The 24,867-nt window shown below is 44.1% G+C and overlaps 1 protein-coding gene across 1 annotated transcript in view; it reads right to left on the bottom strand.

The window, feature by feature from the left end:
* Positions 1-24,867, bottom strand: part of LOC306934682 (breakpoint cluster region protein-like) — a 103,860-nt gene that overhangs the window by 40,206 nt on the left and 38,787 nt on the right. Inside the window, exons 4-15 of the mRNA XM_079517360.1 lie at positions 23,819-24,004; positions 20,265-20,372; positions 18,546-18,606; positions 18,354-18,406; positions 17,196-17,336; positions 11,179-11,300; positions 8,889-9,054; positions 6,918-7,037; positions 5,468-5,543; positions 5,253-5,357; positions 3,364-3,438; positions 573-670 (exon numbers count right to left, since the gene is read on the bottom strand). Coding sequence (XP_079373486.1) covers positions 573-670; positions 3,364-3,438; positions 5,253-5,357; positions 5,468-5,543; positions 6,918-7,037; positions 8,889-9,054; positions 11,179-11,300; positions 17,196-17,336; positions 18,354-18,406; positions 18,546-18,606; positions 20,265-20,372; positions 23,819-24,004 — 1,311 coding nt within the window. The remainder of the gene's footprint in view (positions 1-572; positions 671-3,363; positions 3,439-5,252; positions 5,358-5,467; positions 5,544-6,917; positions 7,038-8,888; positions 9,055-11,178; positions 11,301-17,195; positions 17,337-18,353; positions 18,407-18,545; positions 18,607-20,264; positions 20,373-23,818; positions 24,005-24,867) is intronic.

Consider the following 24,867-nt stretch of genomic DNA (forward strand, 5'->3'; position numbering starts at 1 on the left):
TACATTGGACACAAAAATATTAACATTTTAGTAGTCATTAAAGGTATATTCAGTGATTTGACTTAATTCAAATATCACTTGTTTTTTGTTTTTTTCTGGATAATCCTCCCTACTATAGAGTGTGCTGACCATATAAGGAGTTCCTCCCTGTCCCCAGTGAGCCCCTGGGGTCAAAAAACCCTAGTTTCAGTTTTGGTGGCGGGTGGCAAAGCCTTCATCCAATCAGGATGAGAGGGGCCTTCCTCCAATCATGATCGAGTGGGGGCGGGTCTTGGTGCACATGCTGTTGGCCTGTTGCACTTCCCCCCACTGCATGTGCACATTTTGTTACCGGGGCGGACTGGGTGGTTTTCCAAATCACCCAAATCACTGAATGCTCCTTTAAGTACTAGTCATTTAATTATAGATTGTAACAACTGATATCAATACTATATCAGTATTCTGATATTAACATGCGGGCCGCATTAAGTGAAGGTGGGGGCCGCATGTGGCCCCCGGGCCGCCAGTTGCCCACCCCTGTTCTAGATGTTTAGAGAGGGTCGGCTGTTCCGTCACCAGTTTCACACTCTCACCTCGTTCCAGTTGGGTTCCGTCGAGTCTCTGTAAACGCGCGTCTTCGCTTTGTTCACAAAGTAGCCAAAGGAGTCCACCTCCAGAGTGCAGTACAGGTCTGATGGGGAACATTATTTATGGTTATGATGAGTAGTTGGAATGAACACAGCTGAATCCAGCGGCGTGCACAGACATTTAGAGGGGCTGGTGCTCAAGTGGTAAAAAAAAAGGGGCACCTTGTGCAGCGCGTGGAATCGGCCTTTTACCTTACCCCATTTTGACCTGAGATCAGTTTCTAAGAATGTCTTCTAAATCCTGACAGTTTTCTGAAAAAGCTATGTTTCTATATGTCAGTCGTTCTTCGATTGTTCAAAAATAGCAGACCTACAAGCTCGTAGCGCGGCACTCGGTGCCGCGCTACGAGCTTGTAGATCTGCTATTTTTCAATAGCTAAAGCATAACATAATGCTAACACCAAAAGGGGTTCCCACCCAAAATGGATTAATAGTGTGAGATGTATAGATTTTGGGGCCTAAATAATATATTAGAAGCTTTTTTTTTTTTATCAAGAATTGATCAATGTCACCATGGTCCACATACTGTACAGTGTACACTGAACCAAAAAAGAAAAAATAATTCAAAAAGGGCACATTGCCAAAAGGGCAGGGGGTGCCCCCTAGTGTCTATCTGTGCACGCCACTGGCTGAATCCAGATCAATAACTGCTGCAACCCCATACCACTGGTCTGCAAAACAGGATGGTTTCAACTGTACTCTCGAACCACATGTACCCCCCCACCCCCCGTTCATTTCTAGTCTTGCATCCACTCACTCTGGCCTTCATCACCCCTCACTCTATGGCCTCACTCAGACCTTTAATGCATTGCTGCATGCTTGCTGTATGAATGCTGTGAGTGTCATGGCCGCCCCAATGCATTTCCAATGGAAGTCACATGGTTTGAGGACTACATTTTGGACTACAAGCTGCTGTATGGCTTTTGGCTGTGTTTCGACTGCGCCCCTCCCCCTCATACAACACAAATGTTGTGTCAGACCATGTGACTCCCATTGGAAATGCATTGGGGCAAGCTGTGTCACACCCTTTGTATACAGCAAGCACAGAGCAATCTGCAGCGACCGTGTGAGTGAGGCCTATGGGTTTCTCACCACCCGTCTTCCAATGTTATCGACCCATAACCACCCAGTAGGTTCTTATCAGGACCATGCAATGGAGGCAATAATGGACATTTCCTACATACCGCCCATACCGCGAGTAGACGACTAGGAAATGCGGAAGTGAAGTTACTGCTGCCCCAAGCGAAAACATCGTGAAACAGACTTACGTGGCCGGTTAACACTTTAATCGCTCAGGGTTATTTATTACATTATAGCGCCCATTAGATTTATGAACACGGACCCCTTTTCTGGACGGACCGGAAGTTGTTGTTGATGTGTGTGTAGCAGCTAACAATAGCCACACCACTCTATAGTCGATCGACAACAACGGGAGACAAGAATAAATCTATCGCGACTAGCGACTGGACCGCGGAGCGCCGTCTAACACAGGATCTTTTTTCATAATTAGACGGGATGATTTAGATCGCGAGTTATGAACGTTTTAAGATTTTCGTTTTCATCAGCTAAACAGGGGAGGGAGTTTTCCGATGACGTCTCACTCTTGCGCGTCACTGAGGATCGCCCAACAGGCGCTCCCAGGCTGTGGAGCCATGCGATCCGTTCTCATATCAATAAACTTCGTCTTTTGGACAAAGAACTTCGTCCTGGGCGATGGGAGTGTCAAGACTGAGGTTGGGGTTCTGGTCAAGGTCTGGGGTACAAGGCTGGTGCTGATAAGGGATGATGACGGAGATAAAAAAAATCATCTGACAACATCCGACGCCGCTATTCTCACTCATGTCCTGTATATCAGGGGTTCTCAACCCGTGGGTCGCGACCCCTCGGGGGGTCGCCAAATTATTTTAGGGGGTCCCCAAATTATTTTCAAAAAAATAAATAAATAAATAAATATTTTCACGATTTTTCAAAAATAGCAGACCTACAAGCTTGTAGCGCGCCACTCGGTGGCACGCTATGAGCTTGTAGATCTGCTATTTTTCAATAGCTAAATTATAACAATGCTTAAAACACCAAAAGGGGTTCCCGCCCAAAATGGTTTAAGGTTATTGTAGCAGTCAATTTATATTGGGGGTCGGGAGGGGGCGGGGCGGGGGTCCCGAGACATTGCCAAAGCATTTCCGGGGGTCCCCGGCCAAAAACGTTGAGAACCCCTGCTGTATATCACCTCTACTCTATCTGTATCTCACCACACCCATAGCTCTCTTCTTGTTTTGAATGCAAAGTGTAGAGTGGACCGCTTATTCACGCTCTTTTTGTTTTTTTGTGCTAACAACCACAACGTTAACGCAAGCCGGGGACCATAAGCTGGCATTGATGTGAGAACAACCGAAAGACCAATTTTGCCACGGTCGGTCAGCCTCACTCTGCCTAATCCCTCTTGTTCCCTCGCAGCTGCCCTCCGAGAGGACAGCCGCGTGGCACAGAGTACAGTTAGATTGGATTGGATTGACACAGGAGGGGGCTGGGGGTTTGGTTTGGTTTGGGGGGGGGGATCTGAGGAAACTGTGAAACTCTGCCCTCATGGGCTCCTAACCACCCCACCGACCCACTCATCTATACTCTCAACTTCGAGACATTTTGGTGACGTCAATACAGTCGAAAGGTAAGGACAACTGGTAAAAAAAAAAAAAAACCCCAACAAAAACAATAATCAAATGAAAACAGAGACGCTTACTTAAGCTCTGTTTGAGGCCCGATGCAGAGTGAACGATGACATTCAGAAAGCCGTAGAGACCGGAGGATTCATCGTCTGAGGGTGTAAGACGTTACGTACATATGGAGATCAGACAGGAACACGAGAAACTAAGCAGTGCACGCATGCTGAACAATAATAACCACCAAGTTATAGAGCTAGAGGTATGCATACTAGAAATACTGGAAAAATACTGGAGTATTTTACATCTGTGCTATAGATCAGGGGTTCTCAACCCGTGGGTCGCGACCCCTCGGGGGGTCGCCAAATTATTTCGTGGGGTCCCCAAATTATTAAAAAAAAAAAGATTTATTTTTGTATTTATTTTTTCACGATTTTTCAAAAATAGCAGACCTACAAGCTCGTAGCGCGCCACTCGGTGGCGCGCTATGAGCTTGTAGATCTGCTATTTTTCAATAGCTAAATTATAACAATGCTTAAAACACCAAAAGGGGTTCCCGCCCAAAATGGTTTAAGGTTATTGTAGCAGTCAATTTATATTGGGGGTCGGGAGGGGGCGGGGGTCCCGAGACATTGCCAAAGCATTTCCGGGGGTCCCCGGACAAAAACGTTGAGAACCCCTGCTATAGATTTTTATTTAGAAAACACATAAGGAAGCCCCCAGAACGGCCCTGCTGGTCAAAGCTGGGACTGCAGGCGAGCCCCGCTGGGGTTTAACGTTGAGTTGCTCGGTAGCGCCACGTTTTGTCCAAATCGACAAATATGCGGAAGAAGTGCGTTCTTCCGGTTTGCTTCAAAACGCCACTGAGCAACTTCCATTGAACTGAATAGCAGGGGGTGGGGGGGGGGTGGGGCTGGGCTGTCACTCCCCCGTCCGCACTCTATCCTTTCGAACTCTATGAGTGTTATGTAAGCCATTTCATTATAATATGCGCTATATTTTGATCCCTCCATTTCTCAGGCCAATATCGTCTTTTCCTAACAGTAGAAATATTGATAGATGACAACTTACAGCGTTGATTTCGTCGACTATAAAACTAAGGGCCGATTCATACTCCTATTTTAGAGCCGAATAAAAGTCGGTTCGGCTCTGTAGAGCCTACAATGTGACGTCATTTGAGGTTCGGGGGGGGGGGGGGGGGGCGGGTACCGTCCTAAAGTCGGCTCTTCGGTGCTACTGAAATTTTCTGACGAGCCGAAATCATTTCGGCACTACAGCGCCGAAACAGCGGTAAAATAGGAGTATGAATCGGCCCTACCTTTTTTTCACTGACGAAAACTAAATGGAAACTAAATGAAAGCTTAGCTATGATGACTAAAACTAAGACTAAATATACTGACACATTTCGTCAACAAATAAAAACTAGACTAAAATGTTAGGAAGGGGCCTGGGCCGTGGCTCAGCGGTCCAGGCACCTTGGCTGGCAATTCAGTCTGGCAGTGTGCCGCGGGTTCGACTCCCGATCCCGACGGCCTTTACTGCATGTCTTCCCCCCCATCTCTCTCCCCATTTCCTGTCAGCCTACTGTCTGTCCCTCCATAAAAAATATATAAAAAAGAAAGGCGAAAGCCAAAAAAAAAACCCCCAAAAAATGTTTAAAATGTTAGGAAGGGACTAGTGGACAAGAGATCCAGTATAAGTCATTTTACACTTGGTTGCATGCTGAAAATAGCCGATCTACAAGCTCGTAGAGCTTGTAGATCGGCTATTTTCAGCAAGTGTAAAATCAGTCATTACGACGGCATCAAGGCGCGCCAACATACATTTTGTTTGACTAAATCAACGGTAGCTATAGTCGACTAAAACTAGACCAACACTAAAGTATTCCAGGTGACTAAAATGTGACTGAAACTAAATGAAAACTATTCAAGAGACTATATGCTGCCAAACACAACACTTGATGTCTTACCTTCCTTACTCATGGTCATTGGGATGGTGTGCACCGTCTGGAGCTTGACACAGGAGTTGGTGAGCATCTGCAGCTCCACAGAGGTCAGCGAGAAGCTTTTGAAGCCTGGAAGACAAAGCGGGGCAAGGTCAATGGATGTCCCGCCGGGAGCGGGACATCCCCAAAGGCAAAAGTGTTCTCGTGATGTTTGGCGACGTGTTGCGGAGAAAACTCACACTTCTTTTGCTGCTCTCGAATGATCTCCCTCCACTCGGCGCGCTCGTAGTCGGAGGAGATCAGGAACGTGAAACTCTTATAAAATAAAAAGTGTCAGTAGAGAAGTGGTTCCCAAACTTTTTCATGTCAAGGACCCCACAAATTGACGACTAATTAGCCCTGCGGACCCCCATTTCAAAATATATGCCAGGGACCCCCATAAGAAGAAGATTCTCAACCAGTAAAATTTTAAGGACCCCCCCAGTTTGACATGCATTAGTCTACGGACCCCCCCATTTAATGGCATTTCTATCTCTGGGACTCGCAATTTAAATTGTAAAATCAATGTTAATTTAACTCGGAGAGTGTACATTTGTACACTCTCAGAGTTACAGACCCATAAGGGTCCATTTTTAAGGGTCCATTTGGTTCCAAACTATCATTTAGCTGTATTATTACAGTGTGGTATTCTGCCTACAAAAGCCAAAGTACAGTAACTACGAAAAACTGTTTTGGCTGATATTGGGTTTTTAAAAAAAAGGTGAGATAAGTGATATTACACTAATAAATATGTCCTTGAGGAAATTGTTTATTCCCCCCCCCCCCCCCCCCAAAAAAAAATCACAAAGGCTAATTTGACCTTTGAGACACACACAAATAAGTCTGTCTGTGTCCAAAAAATAAACATAGTTGTGCATTTTGGCTTTGTATAGGACAGTATTGTACCTTTCTCCCTGTAGGGGGAAGCAGACACCAAAATGAATTGTAACTGAAAACAATAGAGCATCGCAGTCCCGCCCCCTACCAGGGCCGAGGAAATGATTCCCCGTTCATTTTCCTCAAACACTTAAAAAAGTATTTATTTAAAGACCTTTTGAGCCTCGTTAGTCGTTACAAAGCCAACTCGAGTTGTGACAAATCATGACAACAAACACAATTTTTCGGGCCGAACAAATAATTAGAAAGAAGAAGAAAACGGCAGGTTACAACTTGTTCTTTGTAATTATTTGTTCGGCCCAAAATGTTGTATTTGTTGTCATGATTTGTCACTAAAACTAAGACTACATATACTGACAATTTAGTCAACAAATAAAAACTAGACTAAAATGTTAGGAAGCGACTAGTGGACTAGAGATCCAGTATAAGTCATGTTACACTTGGTTGCATGCTGAAAATAGCCGATCTACAAGTTGTAGATCAGCTATTTTCAGCAAGTGTAAAATCAGTCATTACGACGGCATCAAGGCCCACCAAAATACATTTTAGTCGACTAAATCAACTGTAGATTTAGTCGACTAAAATCGCATGACATTTAGTCGACTAAAACTAGACTAAGGCATTCCAGGTGACTAAAATGTGACTAAAACTATATGAAAACTATTCAAAAGACAAAAAAAAAAACTAAAATCAAATTTTGCTGCCCAAAAAAACAACAGTGCCACAGTGTGCGTCTTTGTCCTCGCGGCTCACCTTGCCGCTCCGGCTGGCCACTCTGAAGGCCATGTTGGGGGACATTAGCAGCAACAGAGACTCCTGCTCGGACAGCTTCTTCCTCAGCCGCTCCATCGCCTTGGCCCCTTTGGTGGTTCTCTGCAGACACGACGCCATGACCGACACAATGAACGCGACACGTTTTACTGTGTGGTGGCATGCTATACGCGTATGCTATTATATTCTATGCACTTTGCGATTACGTTCACCCATTTTGACCTGAGATCAGATTCTAAAAAATGTCTTTTACATCCCGACAGTTTTCTGAAAAAGCTATGTTTCTGTGTCATTGTCGTTTATTTTTTTCAAAAATAGCAGACCTACAAGCTCATAGCGCGCCACTCGGTGGCGCGATATGAGCTTGTAGATCTGCTATTTTTCAATAGCTAAAGCATAACATAATGCTAACACCAAAAGGGGTTCCCGCCCAAAATGGGTTAATTGCACTGTATTGTACGCTGGTGTAAAACTGTATTATTAGTCTATGTATGTGTGATACATACATTTATGTCTGTTTATTTCTCTAAACATCATGACAAACTTTGTTCATAAAACACTTGAGCCTAATTTATGCTTCAGACATGTCACACGTCTGATGTATTTGACATAATGTCGCAACTGAAATGTGTATTTCTCAAGTGACACGCCAAAGCATAACTTTGGCATTAGAGTACCCTCTTTGTCCAAGGATTTGTATTATTCTTCAGCGCAGCACAGCACAGCGCAGCGCAGCACAGCACAGCACAGCACAGCACAGCACAGCGCAGCGCAGCACAGCGCAGCACAGCACAACACAGCACAGCGCAGCACAGCACAACACAGCACAGCACAGCACAGCACAGCACAGCGCAGCACAACACAGCACAGCGCAGCACAGCACAACACAGCACAGCACAGCACAGCACAGCACAGCACAGCACAGCACAGCACAGCGCAACGCAGCACAGCACAGCACAGCACAGCACAGCACAGCACAGCGCAACGCAGCACAGCACAGCACAGCGCAGCGCAGCGCAACGCAGCACAGCACAGCACAGCAAAGCACAAGCACATCACTACAAATGGCAGTATATAGAGCAGGGGTGGGCAACTTTGACGATGTAGAGGGCCATTATATTTCCATACTCACTCCAGAGGGGCCACATTGCATTCATGGCGTGGCAAAAATAGCCGATCTACAAGCTCTTGCCGATCTACAAGCTTTGAACTTGAACATCTATTGAACAGCTATTTTTGCTATATTTGAATTGAAATCCTGAATAATTCTTTGCTATTTTTAATTGGGATCCTGAAAAGTCATTTTAACTAAATACAAATATATTGGACATAAAAAAGAAAATAACATTATTTGTAATACTACTCAGCAAGCTGCTAATTTAGACTAAGTAATTAAAGCGGGTCATGTTTGCATGTTTGGAAACAGCTGAAATCAATAACATACTGTAGCAGTATTCCGAAATTAATCTGAGGGCCACATTGAGTGAAGGTGGGGGCCGCATGTGGCCTACGGGCCGCCAGTTGCCCATGTATGATATAGAGTATCCAAGACGTGTGATTATGAATCCCACCAACGTTCTAGGGTAGACCCGCCTCACCATGTGTCTGATTGGCTCCCGGGAAGGCATCGTTTTACTGAGGTTAGGCCGGCCCGTTCGGGGTAACTTTAGGGGGGTGCATACTTAGTTTAGACTAGTCATTGGTTAGACATGGGTTAAGGTTAGGTTTAGGTGTGCTGCCCCGTGGGAGGTTAGGTTTAGGGTGAGGGTTTGAGATAGATTGTACCGTTGTAGTTGTAGGACTAATGACTGGTCGCAAAAACGAGAACTGTCAATCACAACGACTACTGGCCAATCACAGCAGGGCTTTCCTAGAACTGAGGTGGGATACATTAATAACGCATCCAAGACCAGTCACAGCCCTACAGCCATTCTACACTCTGTCCATCCTCACCTTCTCCCTCTGGATGTCATTCTTGATCTGGGAGATCTTGATCTTCAAGGCTTCTATCTCCTCGTCCTGCACCAGAGGGATCGGTGTGCTCTCAGAGTCCTCGATGGTCTGGAAGGTCAGGTCGGACAGAGGGATGTACCACTTGCAGTCATACTGCTGTCCTTTCCTGTTCACATGCAGAGGGGACAGGGTTGTCACCATAGATATATATAAACTCTAGATGGCTCAAGGCGTAGTTTCTGACGTCGTTCACCCGGCAGCCATCTTACTTCGGGGCTACAGTACAGTATGTTCAATGGCAGCTCAAACAGAAACAGTCATAACTCGCTCAAATCTTGACGGATTTACAAACGGGTTGGTTTATTACAAACGTTGTCAACGTGGCTATGATCCAGGACGCTTATCTGCTTAATTTTCTTTATATATGAACGTCGTATAAAAGCATATAAGTATGCGGACGTCTCTGACGTTTATAACAAACCAAACCGTTTGAAAATCGGTTGAAAATTGAGCAAGTTATGGTCATTTAAGAGTACATGCCCCATAGACACAATGTTATGTGGCCCGAGGTAAGATGGCCGCCACGTAACGACGTCGCTCTCCATTGGCCAGAGCGCGGGTGAGCTAACTAGAGTTTATATATATCTATGGTTGTCACCCTTTCATATAGGCCATTTCAACGTGGTTTTCAAACATAGCGCATGCATAAACTTTCCTTAATGATTATATCTGGTTTCAGTATTTATTCATGATGTATTTTCTCTATTAATAAGGTTATTGTTAGCGGTCAATTTGTATTGGGGGTGGGGAGGGGAGCGGTGCGGGGGTCGTGAGACATGGCCAAAGCATTTCCGGGGGTCCCCGGCCAAAGAACGTTGAGAACCCCTGGTTTGAACAGCATGGACTCACTCACCCTGCAGCCTGTTTCAGTATGGTTTAAACCAGTGGTTCCCAAACCTTTTCATGTCAAGGACCCCCAAATTGACACTCATTAGCCTGCAGACCCCCATTAGAAAATATATACGCCAAGGACCCCCGTAAGAGAAGATTCTTACGGCTCTAGCAGTGATTCTCAACCATTGTAATGGACTGAGGACCCTCAGTTTGACATGTGATATTCTACGGAGACCCATTTAATGGCATTTCTATCTCTGAGACCCCGATTCATACTGTAAAATACATGTTAATTCAACTCTGAGAGTGTACAAATTGGTCCATTTGGTTCCATTTGGTTCCATCTGTACACTCTCAGAGTTTCAGACCAATAAGGGCCCATTTGGTTCCAAAATCCAAACTATCATTTAGCTGGGGGACCCCCTGGAACTGCCTCAAGGACCCCTGGGACCACTTTAGGGAACCACTGCTGAGCCAGCCTGACGCGGGTTCGACTCCCGATCCCGACGGCCTTTGCCACGTGTCTCCCCCCCCCCCCCCCCCCCCCATCTCTCTCCCCTCTCCCCATTTCTAGACTACTTTGTCCTATCAATAAAGGCAGAAAAAGCCAAACAAAAAAATCTTAAAAGGATCCCTGACTAATAAGACAAATAAGCCTTAAAAGGATCCCTAGCTAATAAGACAAATATGCCTTAAAACATTATACTTGCCCTCTATAACTTTTAAAAATAAAAACACCTTAAATATTTTATTTCTTTCATAAATAGAGAATCTTTCACTCAATAGGAACTGCTCCCGTCGCAAGTTGATGATGTCATATTATATCCATGTGTGGTCAGCCCTATGGAATGTATGGAATGCATAATTGCATATTCTAATATAAAACAACGTAATACTTCCCAAGGATAATATGAGCATCAAAGCAATATTTTAAGTACTTTTTATCATCACATAACATTCCATATATTCCATTTTTCTTTTCTTTTACATAGATTGTGCATTACATTCACCCATACATTCATACACTGATGGCAGCTGAAACCATGCAAGGCACCAAACTGCACATCAGGAGCAATTAGGGGTTCATTGTCTTGCTCAAGGACACTTCGACACTAACTCTGGGGGAGCCCGGGATCGAACTGGCAACCTTGCGGTTGCCATCTAGCCACTCTACCCCTGAGCCACCACCGCCCATAGGGCTGGACCACACATGGACACATGACATCGGGACGGGAGCAGTTCCTATTGACTGAAAGATTCTCTTTTTTATGAAAGAAATACAATATTTAAGGTGTTTTTATTTTTATATTTTAGTTGTAGAGGGCAAGTATAATGTTTAAGGCATATTTGTCTCATTAGCCAGGGATCCTTTTATAAAATAAAAACGGGTACTCACCCTGCTTGCTGTTTCTTCAGCTTGGCGCAGAGCAGCAGGTCAGTGAAGAGGAAGACGTGACGGAGCTTCCTGGAGCCCTCCACCAACTCCACCATGAAGCAGTCGCGCAGCAGCTGGCGGTTCTGGTAGCAGTGTTGTTTTTGGGCAGCAAAATATGATTTTAGTTATAGTCATAGTCTCTTCCAATAGTTTTCATTTAGTTTCAGTCAAATTTCAGACAGTCACCTGGAATGTTTCAGTGTTAGTTTAGTTTTAGTCGACTAAATCTACGGTTGATTTAGTCGACTAAAATGTATTTTGGCGGGCCTTGATGCCGTCGTAATGACTGTTTTTACACTTGCTGGAAATAGCCGATCTACAAGCTCACAACGCGTCGCAGCGCAGCATGCAACCAAGTGTAAAATGACTTATACTGGATCTCTTGTCCACTAGTCCCTTCCTAACATTTTAGTCCAGTTTTTATTTGTTGACAAAATCGTCAGTATATTTAGTCTTAGTTTTAGTCATCATAGCTTAGTTTTAGGTCACCCACAACTCTGGGGTGAGCGAAATGTCATTCAAACTGAGGAGTGCTGCCAGACCATATCTGCCTATATAGGGTTCATCTGGTTTCCAGGCTAATACCATATTGAGGGAGGCGGTCCCGTCCATATGTCAATCAATCAAAGTACCACAACAAAAGTGGGGAATAGTTTTGAGTAATGTCTGACATCCCATCACAAGCCAACCGGAGCTTTAAGAGTGCACTCACCCACCATATCCTTAATAATGACAATACTAAAAAAAAAAAAAAAAAAAGCAATCATGTTATCAGAGCATGTGCCGGTTGTTTTCTTCAAATAGTAGATACCAAAATTTGGAGCAAGAATCGTCAAAGACAGAGGAGAGATTTCGGAGGAGGGGGACAATGATTTCACCCTGATGTGTGTGTACTACTACTGACCTCATGTGACTCATCCAGGCACTTCATAAATGTAAACACAACTAGTAGTTGTCACTACAAATCAATTGCACTGTGACCGATTGTCTGTGACCGAACCTGAATAGCCACCGTGTGTGAGACATAATAATAATAACAACATTTCCTGGACCTTTAGTGGCTTGCCTGTCCGCCGGGCAGGTTATTATTTATTACACACAAGCAGAGATGCACGTCTCTGAGTCAAACTTCCCCCCCGAATCTCAGGCTCAAGATGCTATCTCTGTTAACAGTAAATTTAGCACGGGGTCGGTCTGGTCGGTAAATGACTAGCTGTGCTTTCCAGCGTCAGCACGTGTTTTTTTTTGGGTAACAGATCCTCATTTCAGAGTTTCCTCTTAGTCTCGGTCAATCAGTCCTCCCTCCCTCCCTCATGGTGGAGCCCGGATGTGAGGACATCTGCTCTTCCTGTGGCATGTGTGTGTGTGTGTGTGTGTGTGTGTGTGTGTGTGTGTGTGTGCGCAGAGAGCGGTGGTCCTGGTTTGTTTATACTGACGCTTGACCCCTGCCGATGAGGCGTGTTTACACCGACGGTCTGACGCTGCCCACATTAGGCCCCCGACCACCCCGCTTATAAGCCCGAGTTCAACAAAAACATGGAAAATGTGCTGGGAGGAACAGTCGGAAATTCATGGTTTTCTTCTGTCGCCACCCCCTGCCTTTTGTTCTTCGTTGTTTCCATGTGCGGTGATGAAACACGGAGCGATAAAACATGCAAGTTTAAAATCAGCACAATAATTACAGGCAAACCGCTAGTGCAAATAACCGGTTTAGCATAAACGGCTAAACATTACAACAACAAACTTTGAGTTAATTGCCATGTTGTCAACCTTTGTTTGGTTTCAACGGAGCTGCAAGACAATAGGCTGTAGTTAGACAATAGGAAGTATCCTAAGTATCCTTCTTTTAATTTACTTAAGCATTGTGGTGGGGCCCGGGCACGCTTTCCAGAAACAAGAGAGGAAGTTTCGAATGGCTGGAATATAAATTCCCAATCGGAACTTGAGTCACAGTTCTCGGGGGGTCAGGAAAGGTGAGGAAGTGTGTTGGAACTCTGGCGTATACACACGGTCTCGCATGGAAGGGTGGATTAAACATGATAAGGCGTGTGTTTCTTTCAGGTCAATTCTGGGAAATGGAGTCCCAGACTGTGGGACAGGACAGACAGGAGGATATGGGAGGAGTGCACAGTGAGGTATAAGGCAGGCGGTGGGGCTTTTCCTGGACTGCGACCCATTATTATGAGATCCTAATAGCTTCTGTGTTTTTTACTAGTTTGTAAGTCTGGAGCTTCCGTTTGCACTTCACTTCCTCCAGGAATAAAGCAGCAGACAGACAGAGATGACTCAGCAACAACTTGACTCACACGCCACTTCTTTTTTTTTTTACGGCTCCCTTCCAGACACCCTCTACATGTGCTCCAGGCTGTTGTCAGTGTTGCCAACTCTTGTGAGAGAAATAAGCACCTCCAAAAACAAGCCCAAAACAAGCCAACTCTTAGCGAGAGAGCCAAATCTTCCCTCAAAAAACAAGCCAAAACAAGCCCAATAATATCGCCATATAATACTAATAAATAAATATTTGATGCATTTATCATTATAAATACTATCTATGTCTATAATTATGAATGTTTTGGTCATTTATTATACTATTCCACACATAGTAGAGACACCAGACCGATTCTGTCACTCAGAGTGATTCACACTTCCTCAAACCTATGGGTATTTATAGCATATACATCAAAGAAAAGTTGGCTTGTTTGATATTCAAAACAAGCCACCAATTTTTTTTAAAACAAGCCCAAAAAACCGCAACCCGCCACCTGGGGAAAAAAACGCAACTCTGGAAAAAAACAAGCCAACTTTGGCGGGAAACAAGCCAACATGGCAACCGTCACCGGTCTGATGAAAACACTGGTGCACAATTAACCCTGCATGCCAACGACTTTCTGTCTAGAGTTAGAATGAACTAGCCCATTTAGACCTGAGGTCGAAAGTTAATAAAAAAAAACATCTTCTAAATCATGACAATCATCAGTGAAAATCATCAGTGGTGCTCAATATTTCATGTAAATGACCCCAAAAATGATCTGGCCGCCGACCCCCGAAAATATATATATGTTGTTCCAGGGACCCCCCCAGAAGCAAAGATTTGAGTTAAAATGTTCACTCTGTGATAATATGTTTTTGAAAAATCGTGAAAATGTGCCTCAAATCTTTGAATATATTATATTCAAAGATTTGAGGCACATTTTCACGATTTTTCAAAAACAGCAGACCTACAAGGCTTGTAGATCTGCTATTTTTCAATAGGTAAAGTATAACATGATGCTTAAAACACCAAAAGGGGTTCCCGTGCAGAATGTGCAGCTAGAGAGCAGCACTATCTCCAAATGCCATACAATCACTTAAGACAATAATGATTTGCCTCTAAAGTTTTTCAGCGTCTCTGGAATTAATATACAAGAGTGGATTCATTCAGCAAAAGTGCTGTCACTTTGACACAGTGCAGGGCCAGCCTTTTAAATCCACTCGCATGGACTAGTAGTAATGCCTACTATAATTTGTTTTCATTTTGAGCTAAAACGGTTCATATCTCATTTTGGAATTAAACTCTGCAATTCTACCCAAATGTAGTCCGCATAATGAAGCACTCTTTTTACCCCCACCGAGACTCAACATGTACACACGGAAGCGAGCTTGAAGAAAAGTACGAAGCCCAGGACAGGCCAGGTCAGGTCAGGAACGCTTTGGGCCACTGTTGCCATCTTGTCAAATGACTGGACTTCTTTCCTTTTTGGATCACTGGTTCCCTCATGCCAAGGAGGAGGGTACAGGCAGTACCAGCACTTGGAAGCGGTGTTGCGTGTCCAAACTGAAGCTATAAGCTACTCTGGGCTCCATTTTGGTCACCGCTAAACCCCTTATCCCTAAACTTTTTTTATTTTATTTTATTTTTTTACTATTTTGCAAAACATTTTTGAATAGTTAAAATGGCCAGTCTACAAGCTCACAACGTGTCAATGTAGACTGGTTAGTTGAACTATTCAAAAATGTTTTGCAAAATAGTAAAAAAAATAAAATAAAATAAAAAAGGCAAAGAAGTTTAGGGATACGGGGTTTAGCGGTGACGAAAATGGAGCCCTCTGTCTCATCAAACAACGTTGCGTACTACAAGCACAACCTAATGCCATTTATAGAGGGGGGAAAAAATCACACCCGTGTGAAGTGAGTGGCACTCTTATACAACTTGTACATCATCCATTCATTGTCAATGTGAATTTGTCCTTTGTGTAGGACAAAAGATAGCCGATTTGCTCAGACACATATGACGTAAATTCTCCATTCATTGGCATTTAATGTTTGTGTTATAGGACAGAAATCTACACTAAAGCTCAAAAATCACACTCATGGGTGAAGTGAGGGGTGATGTGATGATGTATGATGATGAGAACGTCATCATATGTACATCAGCCAATCAAAGTCATCGATTCTCACAGACGTACACCCAAAGCTGTGCATCGGAGCAGCTGCACCGCATTATGTTATACTTTAGCTATTGAAAAATAGCAGATCTACAAGCTCATAGCGCGCCACCGAGTGGCGCGCTACGAGCTTGTAGATCTGCTATTTTTGAAAAATCTTAAAAATGCGGCACAAATCTTTGAACATAGAAATGGGTTAAAGGTGACCTCTCCCTTCTTAACGGACATGGATTGCCGTGCGTCTAGGAGCAGCGGGAATTACTTTAAAAAAATCACACCCGTGTGAACTGAGTGGTGTAATATAGCCTGTCTGACGTAATGAAATCATGTCTGACGTAATGAAATCACACCCGGGTGAACAGGGTGAACATAGCAACCATGCTCATTTTTTCTGCACAGACTAGCAAAGCCACCCGGGTGAACAGGGTGAACATAGCAACCATGCTCATTTTTTCTGCACAAAAAAGCCAGTTGTAGGAGTGGTTTACACCACTCAAAAAAAGTCTACATTTTGGCATTTTTATAGAATAACATTGGATTTAACTTTACTTAGCTCTCCTCCACATTTTTTTCGAGTGCTCGGATCTCTTCTTCTTTTCTAATGTCATATTTATGCTGGAGGAGGTTAAAGGTTTCATGGCATTAAAGCTGCTACTGTATAAGCAATAATATGTCCACATTTGAATGGCCTTTTTATTTGTGTTGGTATTCAGACAGCCAGCAATGGATAAATTGCTCCCACAAAAAAAATGTAGCCTCTGTGACAAATCTAGGGGTCACAATCTGCATTCAAAGATTTACCTAGAAGCTTCGTCATTGGTCGATTTGTCTGTCTACTTCCTGATTGGTTAGTCATTTCGACCGGGTTTTTCTTTTTTGACCAATGACAAAGGTTCTAGGAACATCTTTGAATGCAGATTGTGGCCCCTAGATGTGTCACAGAGACTACATTATTTTTGGGAGTGTTTTACTCATTGCTGGCTGTCTGAATAAAAAATAAAAAAAGAAGGTCATTAAAATGTTGACATGTTATTGCTTATAAGCAGCTTTAATTTCCATTTGTTTTTCTTTTTCGTTTTTCTTTTAGGTTTTAAGACCTCAATTACACAAAAAAACCTGAACTTTGAAACATTCAGTGGATTTTCTGTGGTCTGGAGTTTTCTCTGGGGTTTGGAAGCCTTTTGAGCTGCAATGGAAACAGGCAACACAGTGAAAACAGTGACGTCTGCTGGCAAATCCCATTGACGTATATGGGATTTGCAGGCTGTGACATCACAAACAGCAGGATAATCAGAGCACTTGTCTGAGCCAGAAAAACCCCCAGACCACAGAAAATCTACTGAACGTTAAACGTTCAGGTTTTGTGGGTGCAATTGAGCTCATAAAATCTAATAAAAAAAAAAGAAAATACACACAAATACAAAAACCTTTTTTTTAATGTCACAATCCCTTCAATTATACGGGCGAGGTGACCTAAGAGCTACGGTTATGTTTTTTTTACCAAGTATAAATTAGCCAATAGTCGTGGTATACACATGGTACTAGTGCACTGACCTCTCCCTTCTTAACACTCATGGTTTGCCTGCGCGGAGTGATCTCTTCGTTGATACTGGACAAGAAGTTCTGGGAGATGCGAAAGGCGTCTTGTAACAGGGTGCAGTCTGGGTGGCTCGGAGGAGTGTGTTTCAACAGGTCCTACGCAAAAGAATACAAATAAAAGTGATGGGAGCAGTTGTATATTTGAGCGCTACGCTGATTCACTCCTGTGAATCTTTTTACGATTATCTGAAGAGCTCGTAACTATGCTGTAATCATTATAGATAGGGCAGTGGTTCTCAAAATGGGGTCCGGGGACTCCCAGGGGTCCTTGAGGGAGTTCCAGGGGGGTCCCCAGCTAAATGATACTTGGTAAATGGTAAATGGTGCATTTATATAGCACCTTTATCCAAGGCGTTTTACATAGATTGTGCATCAATTCACCCATTCACACACACACACACACACACACATTCATACACCGATGGCAGCGGAAACCATGCAAGGCACCAACCAGCACATCAGGGGTTCAGCGTCTTGCTCAAGGACACTTTGACACTGACTCTGGGGGGAGCCCGGGTTCGAACTGGCAACCTTGCAGTTACCAATCAGCCACTCTACCCCTGAGCCGCCCCTTAGGAATCAAATGGACACTTATGGGTCTGTAACTCTGAGAGTGTCCATTTGTACTCTCACAGTTAAATTAACATTGAATTTGACCATATAAAGGCCTATTCATAGTCTGGATTTTCGGTGGTGAGGTGACCACCGGAGCTGAAATAACGTTGAGCGGTGGTGAGTAAAAACAGAGAGAAGGGCTGGAGCGGTGGCGGTGGTTTGCTCTTCACCGCGGCTCGTGACGTCATGTTGTAGTTCGGTGGTCACCTCACCACCGAAAATCCAGACTATGTATGAGCCTTAAGTCCCATGTCCGTACCCTATATAGTGCATGTCAAACAGGGGGGGGGGGGGGGGTCTTTGAAATTATAATGGTTGAGAATCACTGCTAGAGTGTAGAGCTGTACAAATCTTCTCTTATTGGGGTCCACTGGCATGTCTTTTCAATTTGGGGGTCCGCGGGCTAATTAGTGTCAATTTGGGGGTCCGTGGGCTAATTAGTGTCAATTTGGGGGCCCGTGGCATGAAAAGGCTCTAGAGAACCACTGATGTACTTACATGCAGAACGAGGGTGCTGCGCGTCACTCTGTCCACGGGTTTATACAGAAGAGCTGTCCAGAATGGAAAAGATTAGAGTTAAGTTAGTTAATTGGCATGGTTTCAGTGTTGACGGGGCCAAACATTGCACGTTGGAATATTCCTTCAAAAAAATACAACATTTCCATTGCTTTGAGACGCTAGTATACGTACTTTCCAGTGAACTTTTTGCCGACTGGTCCTTGCAGTCCTTTGTGCTCTTGACTTTGAGATTCTACGGTACCAGGAGTGCCAGCAGGATCCACGACGTCCGCACAAAACGGACGGATGCAAACAAAACAAAACAAAACAAAACAAACCTAATTAAAAATCATAGCCATTACTGTGCAAGGAACATTAGACCCGTTCAGGACGGGGAACCCCTTTTGGTGTTTTAAAGCATTATGTTATACTTTAGCTATTGAAAAATAGCAGATCTACAAGCTCATAGCACGGCACCGAGTGCCACGCTACGAGCTTGTCGATCTGCTATTTCTTTTTGAAAAATCGTGAAAATGCGGTGCAAATCTTTGAATATATATTCTTTCAGAGCAAACGTTTTTTTGTCCCTAATTTTTGTCCCTCATTTTTGAGGGTCCTTGCCGTAAAAGATAGTTTGTTTCAGAGGTTTTTTCAGAAAACTGTCAGGAAAATTTAGAAGACATTTTTGTAGAATCGTCCTCAGGTCAAAATGGGCTTAAAGAACACCGCTGCCTGCAACTAACTTAATCGGCTTAAGACATGCAACCCCACGAGGATAGTAAATAACAGCCCTGTCGCCACTTCTCTGATGGGGGCAGCTGAGTAGGGTCAAACGCTCAAAGGGCCCCTAAGGCCCCTGCTGTGTCTGTGGCAGGGGCTGAAATCCCGTAAGAGGGACAAAAAAAGAATAGCGAAAATATCAGATCTACAAGCTCTCAACGCGTCGCGCTGCAACACGTTGAGAGCTTATAGATCAGCTATTTTCGATCAGCTATTTTCGGGAAAAAAATGCCAGCCTTCCGGTATATGGCATTTCTTTCTTCTTTTTTTTTTATTATATAATTTTTATCCCACGATTTTTGTAACCCATTTTTCACCCCTGTGTCAATTATCTAAGGTGATCCTGGGCTCTACACACCCTCCACCAACCTAGGGGGACATGGGGGGAGAGCAACGGACTTGAACTCATGCTTCCTTCATGCCTGAGTGTCCAAGTTGCTCCTTGTTTCCCTGGTTGGACGTATAGCACGTGGAAGGAACACGTTATTCCAACCAGTCCCCCCCCCCCCCCCCCATCATGCGCCCCGGGCTGGCCAGGGGGAGGCAGTTTGCATTTCTTTCACCATAGCGAAATGCTGCATTCGTGGTCTGGAATAAGGGCAGTTGTTTTAACTCATTTTGGGCGGGAACCCCTTTTGGTGTTAGCATTATGTTATGTTTTAGCTATTGAAAAATCACACCCGTGTGAACTGAGTGGTGCAACTACACATTTATTGTTATAGTTACTGTACATTAGAACCAGGAAAGTAAAGTAGTATGTGATGTCAGTGACGTCACATACTAACCATAGCAACCATGCTCACCCGTACAGGCACAAACACACACGGGTACTAACAAAGCCAGTTGTTGGAGTGGTTTGCACCACTCAAAAATAGCAGATCTACAAGCTCATAGCGCGCCACCGAGTGGCGCGCGACGAGCTTGTAGGTCTGAACGACTGACATAGAAACATAGCTTTTTCAGAAAACTGTCAGGATGTAGAAGACATTTTTAGAACCTGATCTCAGGTCAAAATGGGTTAACAGATGGGGTATAAAAGGGTTAAGTGGCTGAAGCCCCCTTTGATGTCTACTGTATGTGTGCACGTGTTGTGCACGTCCCAGGCGGTGTCTGCATGACCAGGCGACATACCTCAGATATCTCCGCAAACTGTGCGTTCGCCTGGCAGCATTTGTCTACCGTCTCCACGGCAACCTTGTAGTTGTCCACAAAGGCCCGGTACACGCCCAGCTGGCTGGCCTGAAGGGGAAGACGACGAGAAGAACTATTACAAAAAACTCCCATTTCACTTCCAGTGTTGTTTTTGGCAGCACATTTCTATTTGAGTTTTAGTCATAGTCTCTTGAATTAGTTTCCACTTAGTTTTAGTCACATTTTAGTCACCTGGAATGTTTTAGTGTTAGTCTAGTTTTGGTCGACTAAATGTCATAAGATTTTAGTCGACTGAATCTACAGTTGGTTTAGTCGACTAAAATGTATTTTGGCAGGCCTTGATGCCGTCATAATGGCTGATTTTACACTTGCTGACTTTACACTTGCTGATTTTACACTTGCTCACAACGTGCTGCGCTGCGACGCGCTGTGAGCTTGTAGATTGGCTATTTTCAGCATGCAACCAAGTCTAAAAATTAAAATGACTTGTACTGGATCTCTTGTCCACTAGTCCCTTCCTAACATTTTAGTCTAGTTTGTATTTGTCGACGAAATTGTCAGTATATTTAGTCTTAGTTTTAGTCATCATAGCTTAGTTTTCATTTAGTTTTCGTCAGTGAAAAAAGGTAGTCGACGAACATTTTTCGTTTTAGTTTTAGTCGACGAAATCATAACACTGTTAAAAGCACTTTGATGTATTACATTACAGTGGTACCGTCTCAAACATTGTCAGGACAAAGTCAAACCCAAAATGTATTCTATAATTTGGCCCACATACAGACAAACCCATTCTGAAAAGATGTTGTGCCAGGGACCGCCATTAAGAGAACAATGGCTGACATTTTGGTGACACACGTTTCAAAGATAGCAGATCTCCAAGCTCACAACGTGTCCCATTGCAACAAGCTGTGAGCTTGTAGATCGGCTATTTTTGAATAACCGCCAAAACCCACCGGGTCGCCCGGACAAAACTTTTTGAGAACCATTGATTTATTAGACGCCTCCGTGGATAATAATGTTGTAAGGTTATGCATCGTATGCACGGCGTGCAGCAAGCATGACTTGGCGCGAGGCGACAGCGCAGTGATGGATTAATATGGGCCAGGCAGCAACGTGCCTGCATGTATCCCCCGACCTCGCGTGCGTGCGCTCACTTCTAGTCATTTTTACTAGTTGACTAGTTGCCTAGTTTACTAGTCGACTAGTTGTTTAACTACCCATTATGTAAAAAATAAATAGAAATGGAATGGAAATAAATATGTGTACATTTAAAAACTGTGTACATTGGTGACTTAAAAAAAAAAAAGTTTTTATCAACTAGTCAACTAGTACCAACAAGGTCGACTAGTGGATTTACTAGTCGACTAGTTGCTTAATGCCCTAGTGTGTGCGCGTGTGTGTGTGTGTGTGGGGGGGGTTCTTCTGATTCATGTTTACCGTGCGTTTCATCTTTTTACTCCCAACAGTGCAGCAGCTCTTACAGTCAGCAGTCTCCTATGGTGTTTTTTTTGTTCTGCTTTATTCGCCGTCATGTGGTAAAAACAGGCCTTTTATCTGCGCAGGACATGACTCCAGGCTGTCTGCTCTACACTCACATCATGTGTACATTACTACTACTAGCGCACGCGCGCGCACACACACACACACACACACACACACACACACACACACACACACACACACACACACACACACACACACACACACACACACACACACACACACACACACACACACACACACACACACACACACACACACACACACACACACACACACACACACACACACACACACACACACACACACACACACACACAGAATGACTCTCTCTCCCTCTCTGCGTTTAGCCTCAGACTCTCTCCATTGCTATTAATGATCAAAGGACAACATTATCAGAGAGCAGCAACAATTAAGTGTGCTTCTGCATGTGATTGACTTTATTAATGTCAATTGGCAGGATAAAAAAGGAGCGGTTATTTTGATGCTCGGGGAAGTCCATACAGGCACTTTACGAAGAGAGCGCAAAAAGTGAAATAATCTTGAACCAATTGTGAAAAGTGTGCAGATCCGTTTCTCAAAGTGCCTCGCATGAATGAGCAATATTTTATGCCGTACTACAAGAGGTTTAAAAAGGTGAGCAAGAGATAATAACAGATACTGGTAAAAAAAAGAAAAGAAAAAGAAAAATGGAGCTCTGCTATTTAACCACTTTCACCCTGTAGTTTCTAAATTTGGGCATGGTATACATTCCAAGGATTAAAAACAATGAAAAAATAATTGTATTATATTAATCATTCCACTTCTATATTTTCTATTGTTGAAAATATTAAGAAGACCCTGAATGTGTGTTTTATTTTTATTTTTGACTACAGCCAGGTTATACTTGGTATATACTTGCAACACGTTGTGAGCTTGTAAATCTCCAGAATGTTGGCCCGCAGGCCGCAGCAGATAAGAGGGAAGCTAGTGTTAGCCCGGCGCTATGGTCTGCCCCAGCCTGTGTGATTTCTGCTCTAGAGGGGCTCCTATTGGTTCAACAGATCTGAGCACCCGCCCCCCCTCCTCCCCTCCCCTCCCCTCCCCTCCCTGGTAGAAAACAGCATAGACATATAAAGGTTGACGCCCCTTTCCGGCTCTGGAGCGTATGTGCTCAAGGGAGGGCAAAACTTTCCCCGAGATCCCTTGCGAAGCCCCGCGGAAGCATGAGCGTGCGTCACAGAGCGCATGTTCGGGGTCTGATACGTCCCGGAAAAGATGCGCCGTGATTGGCCAGTAGTCACTTGAGTGGCAGCGTGACGTAGCGTGCCTTCCACATGTCCGGCGCACTTCCTCCCCCAAGTGTAAATTGTTCCGCCCCTCCCGTCGACACACATCGCTCCAACGAACTGCAGCGGCCAATGAGGCATCTATTTTTTTTATCTATGGAAAAGAACGAGAACGCCGAGAACACCGACGTCACAAAATGTGGAGCGACGCCCCATCTGCGCTGCTATTGGTTAGAGAAATTTGACTCCCACTTCCTATGCCAGATCTTCCAATGGCTTTCCCCAGGCTTTACATTTTTGAGCCGAATGCTAACGAGAATAAAAGCCCATTGTTACCGAGGCTAGCGTGGCGCTATTTTATTTTTTTATCCCATGATTTTGTAACCCATTTTTTCACCAATTATCTAATGTAATCCTGGGCGCTACACTTCCTCTGCCAACCTGGGGGGGCAGCGGACTGACCTCATGCTTCCTTCTAAGTGTAAAATCAGCCATTACGACGGCATCAAGGCCCGCCAAAAAAACCCATTTTAGTCGACTAAATCAACCGTAGATTTAGTCGCCTAAAATCGCATGACATTTAGTCGACTAAAACTAGACTAACACTAAAACATTCCAGGAGACTAAAATGTGACTAAAACTAAATGAAAACTATTCAAAAGCCTACGACTGAAACTAAAATCAAATTTTGCTGCCAAAAACACTGGGTCGACAGCAGCACTACCCACTGTGCCACCGTGCCCCCCTAAAGCGCGGCGCTCTTACCAACTTCTGGAAGAGGTCGCCCACACACTGCTGATGGCTCCAGTCCTGGACCCTGGGCAGCAGGGCGTCATAGAAGTCCTTGTGGATCTCGTGCAGCTCGGGAACCTTGAAGAAGATGGTCTCGATCTGCGGGAGGGTCAGCGTGGGCTGGGAGGTGGTGGCCGCGGCCCTCAGGGGCTTCATGGGCTATGGGAAGGCAAAATGTCGTGTGTGAACGTGATTGAACGCAAACCGTGCAATGTTCCCAGTGGTAGAAAGTAACTAAGTACTTTTACTTAAGTACTCCACTATGTACATCTCGGAGCCAAAATGTGTACTTTTACTCCACTGCAATTATTTGAAAACGTTAGTTACTACTAGTTACTTTGGCGATTTAAATTTTGATTAGAAAACATACAACAACCTCTTCAACCGTATACATTTTGGTCATAGCCGATCTACAAGCTCACAATGCATCGCAACGCGGTGCATTGTGAGCTTGTAGATCAGCTATTTTCAATAGACTTTGTACACATTTTGAACTTGTGAAGTGGGACCTTCTGCACAATGAGTACTTGTGTGTTTACAGTGTGTTCTGCGCGCGCACACACATCAGCATATATTTAGAATGGGCCATTAACCGTAAAAATCACACCCGTGTGAACTGAGAGGTGCAACTATACTTGTATCGTGGTAGTATACTATACTGTACTGTACTCTACGGTACAGTTTTATTGTTAGTTATACATTATTCTTATATCGTTACAGTGCTCAGTGTGAATGGGCCTGTAGGCTGCTCAACTTTAGGTCACCCAGCGGTATTGCAGCTGTTCATTGATACCCCAAACAGGACACACAAAGCCAGTCATTGGAGCGGTGTGCACCACTCAAAAATAGATCAAATATGCTGTAAAAGTATGTTAGCTTTGTCAGTAAACGCTTAAGAGATAATACTTGCATTTAAAGCTATACCGGTGGGGGGAACAAGCACTGATAGTATTGTGTTTATGGGCACGTACACACACACGCACGCACGTACTGTACATACGCAGTGCACATGCACTGTGTGT

This window comes from Electrona antarctica (genome assembly GCF_951216825.1).
Source record: "Electrona antarctica genome assembly, chromosome: 12".
Taxonomy (NCBI): domain Eukaryota; kingdom Metazoa; phylum Chordata; class Actinopteri; order Myctophiformes; family Myctophidae; genus Electrona; species Electrona antarctica.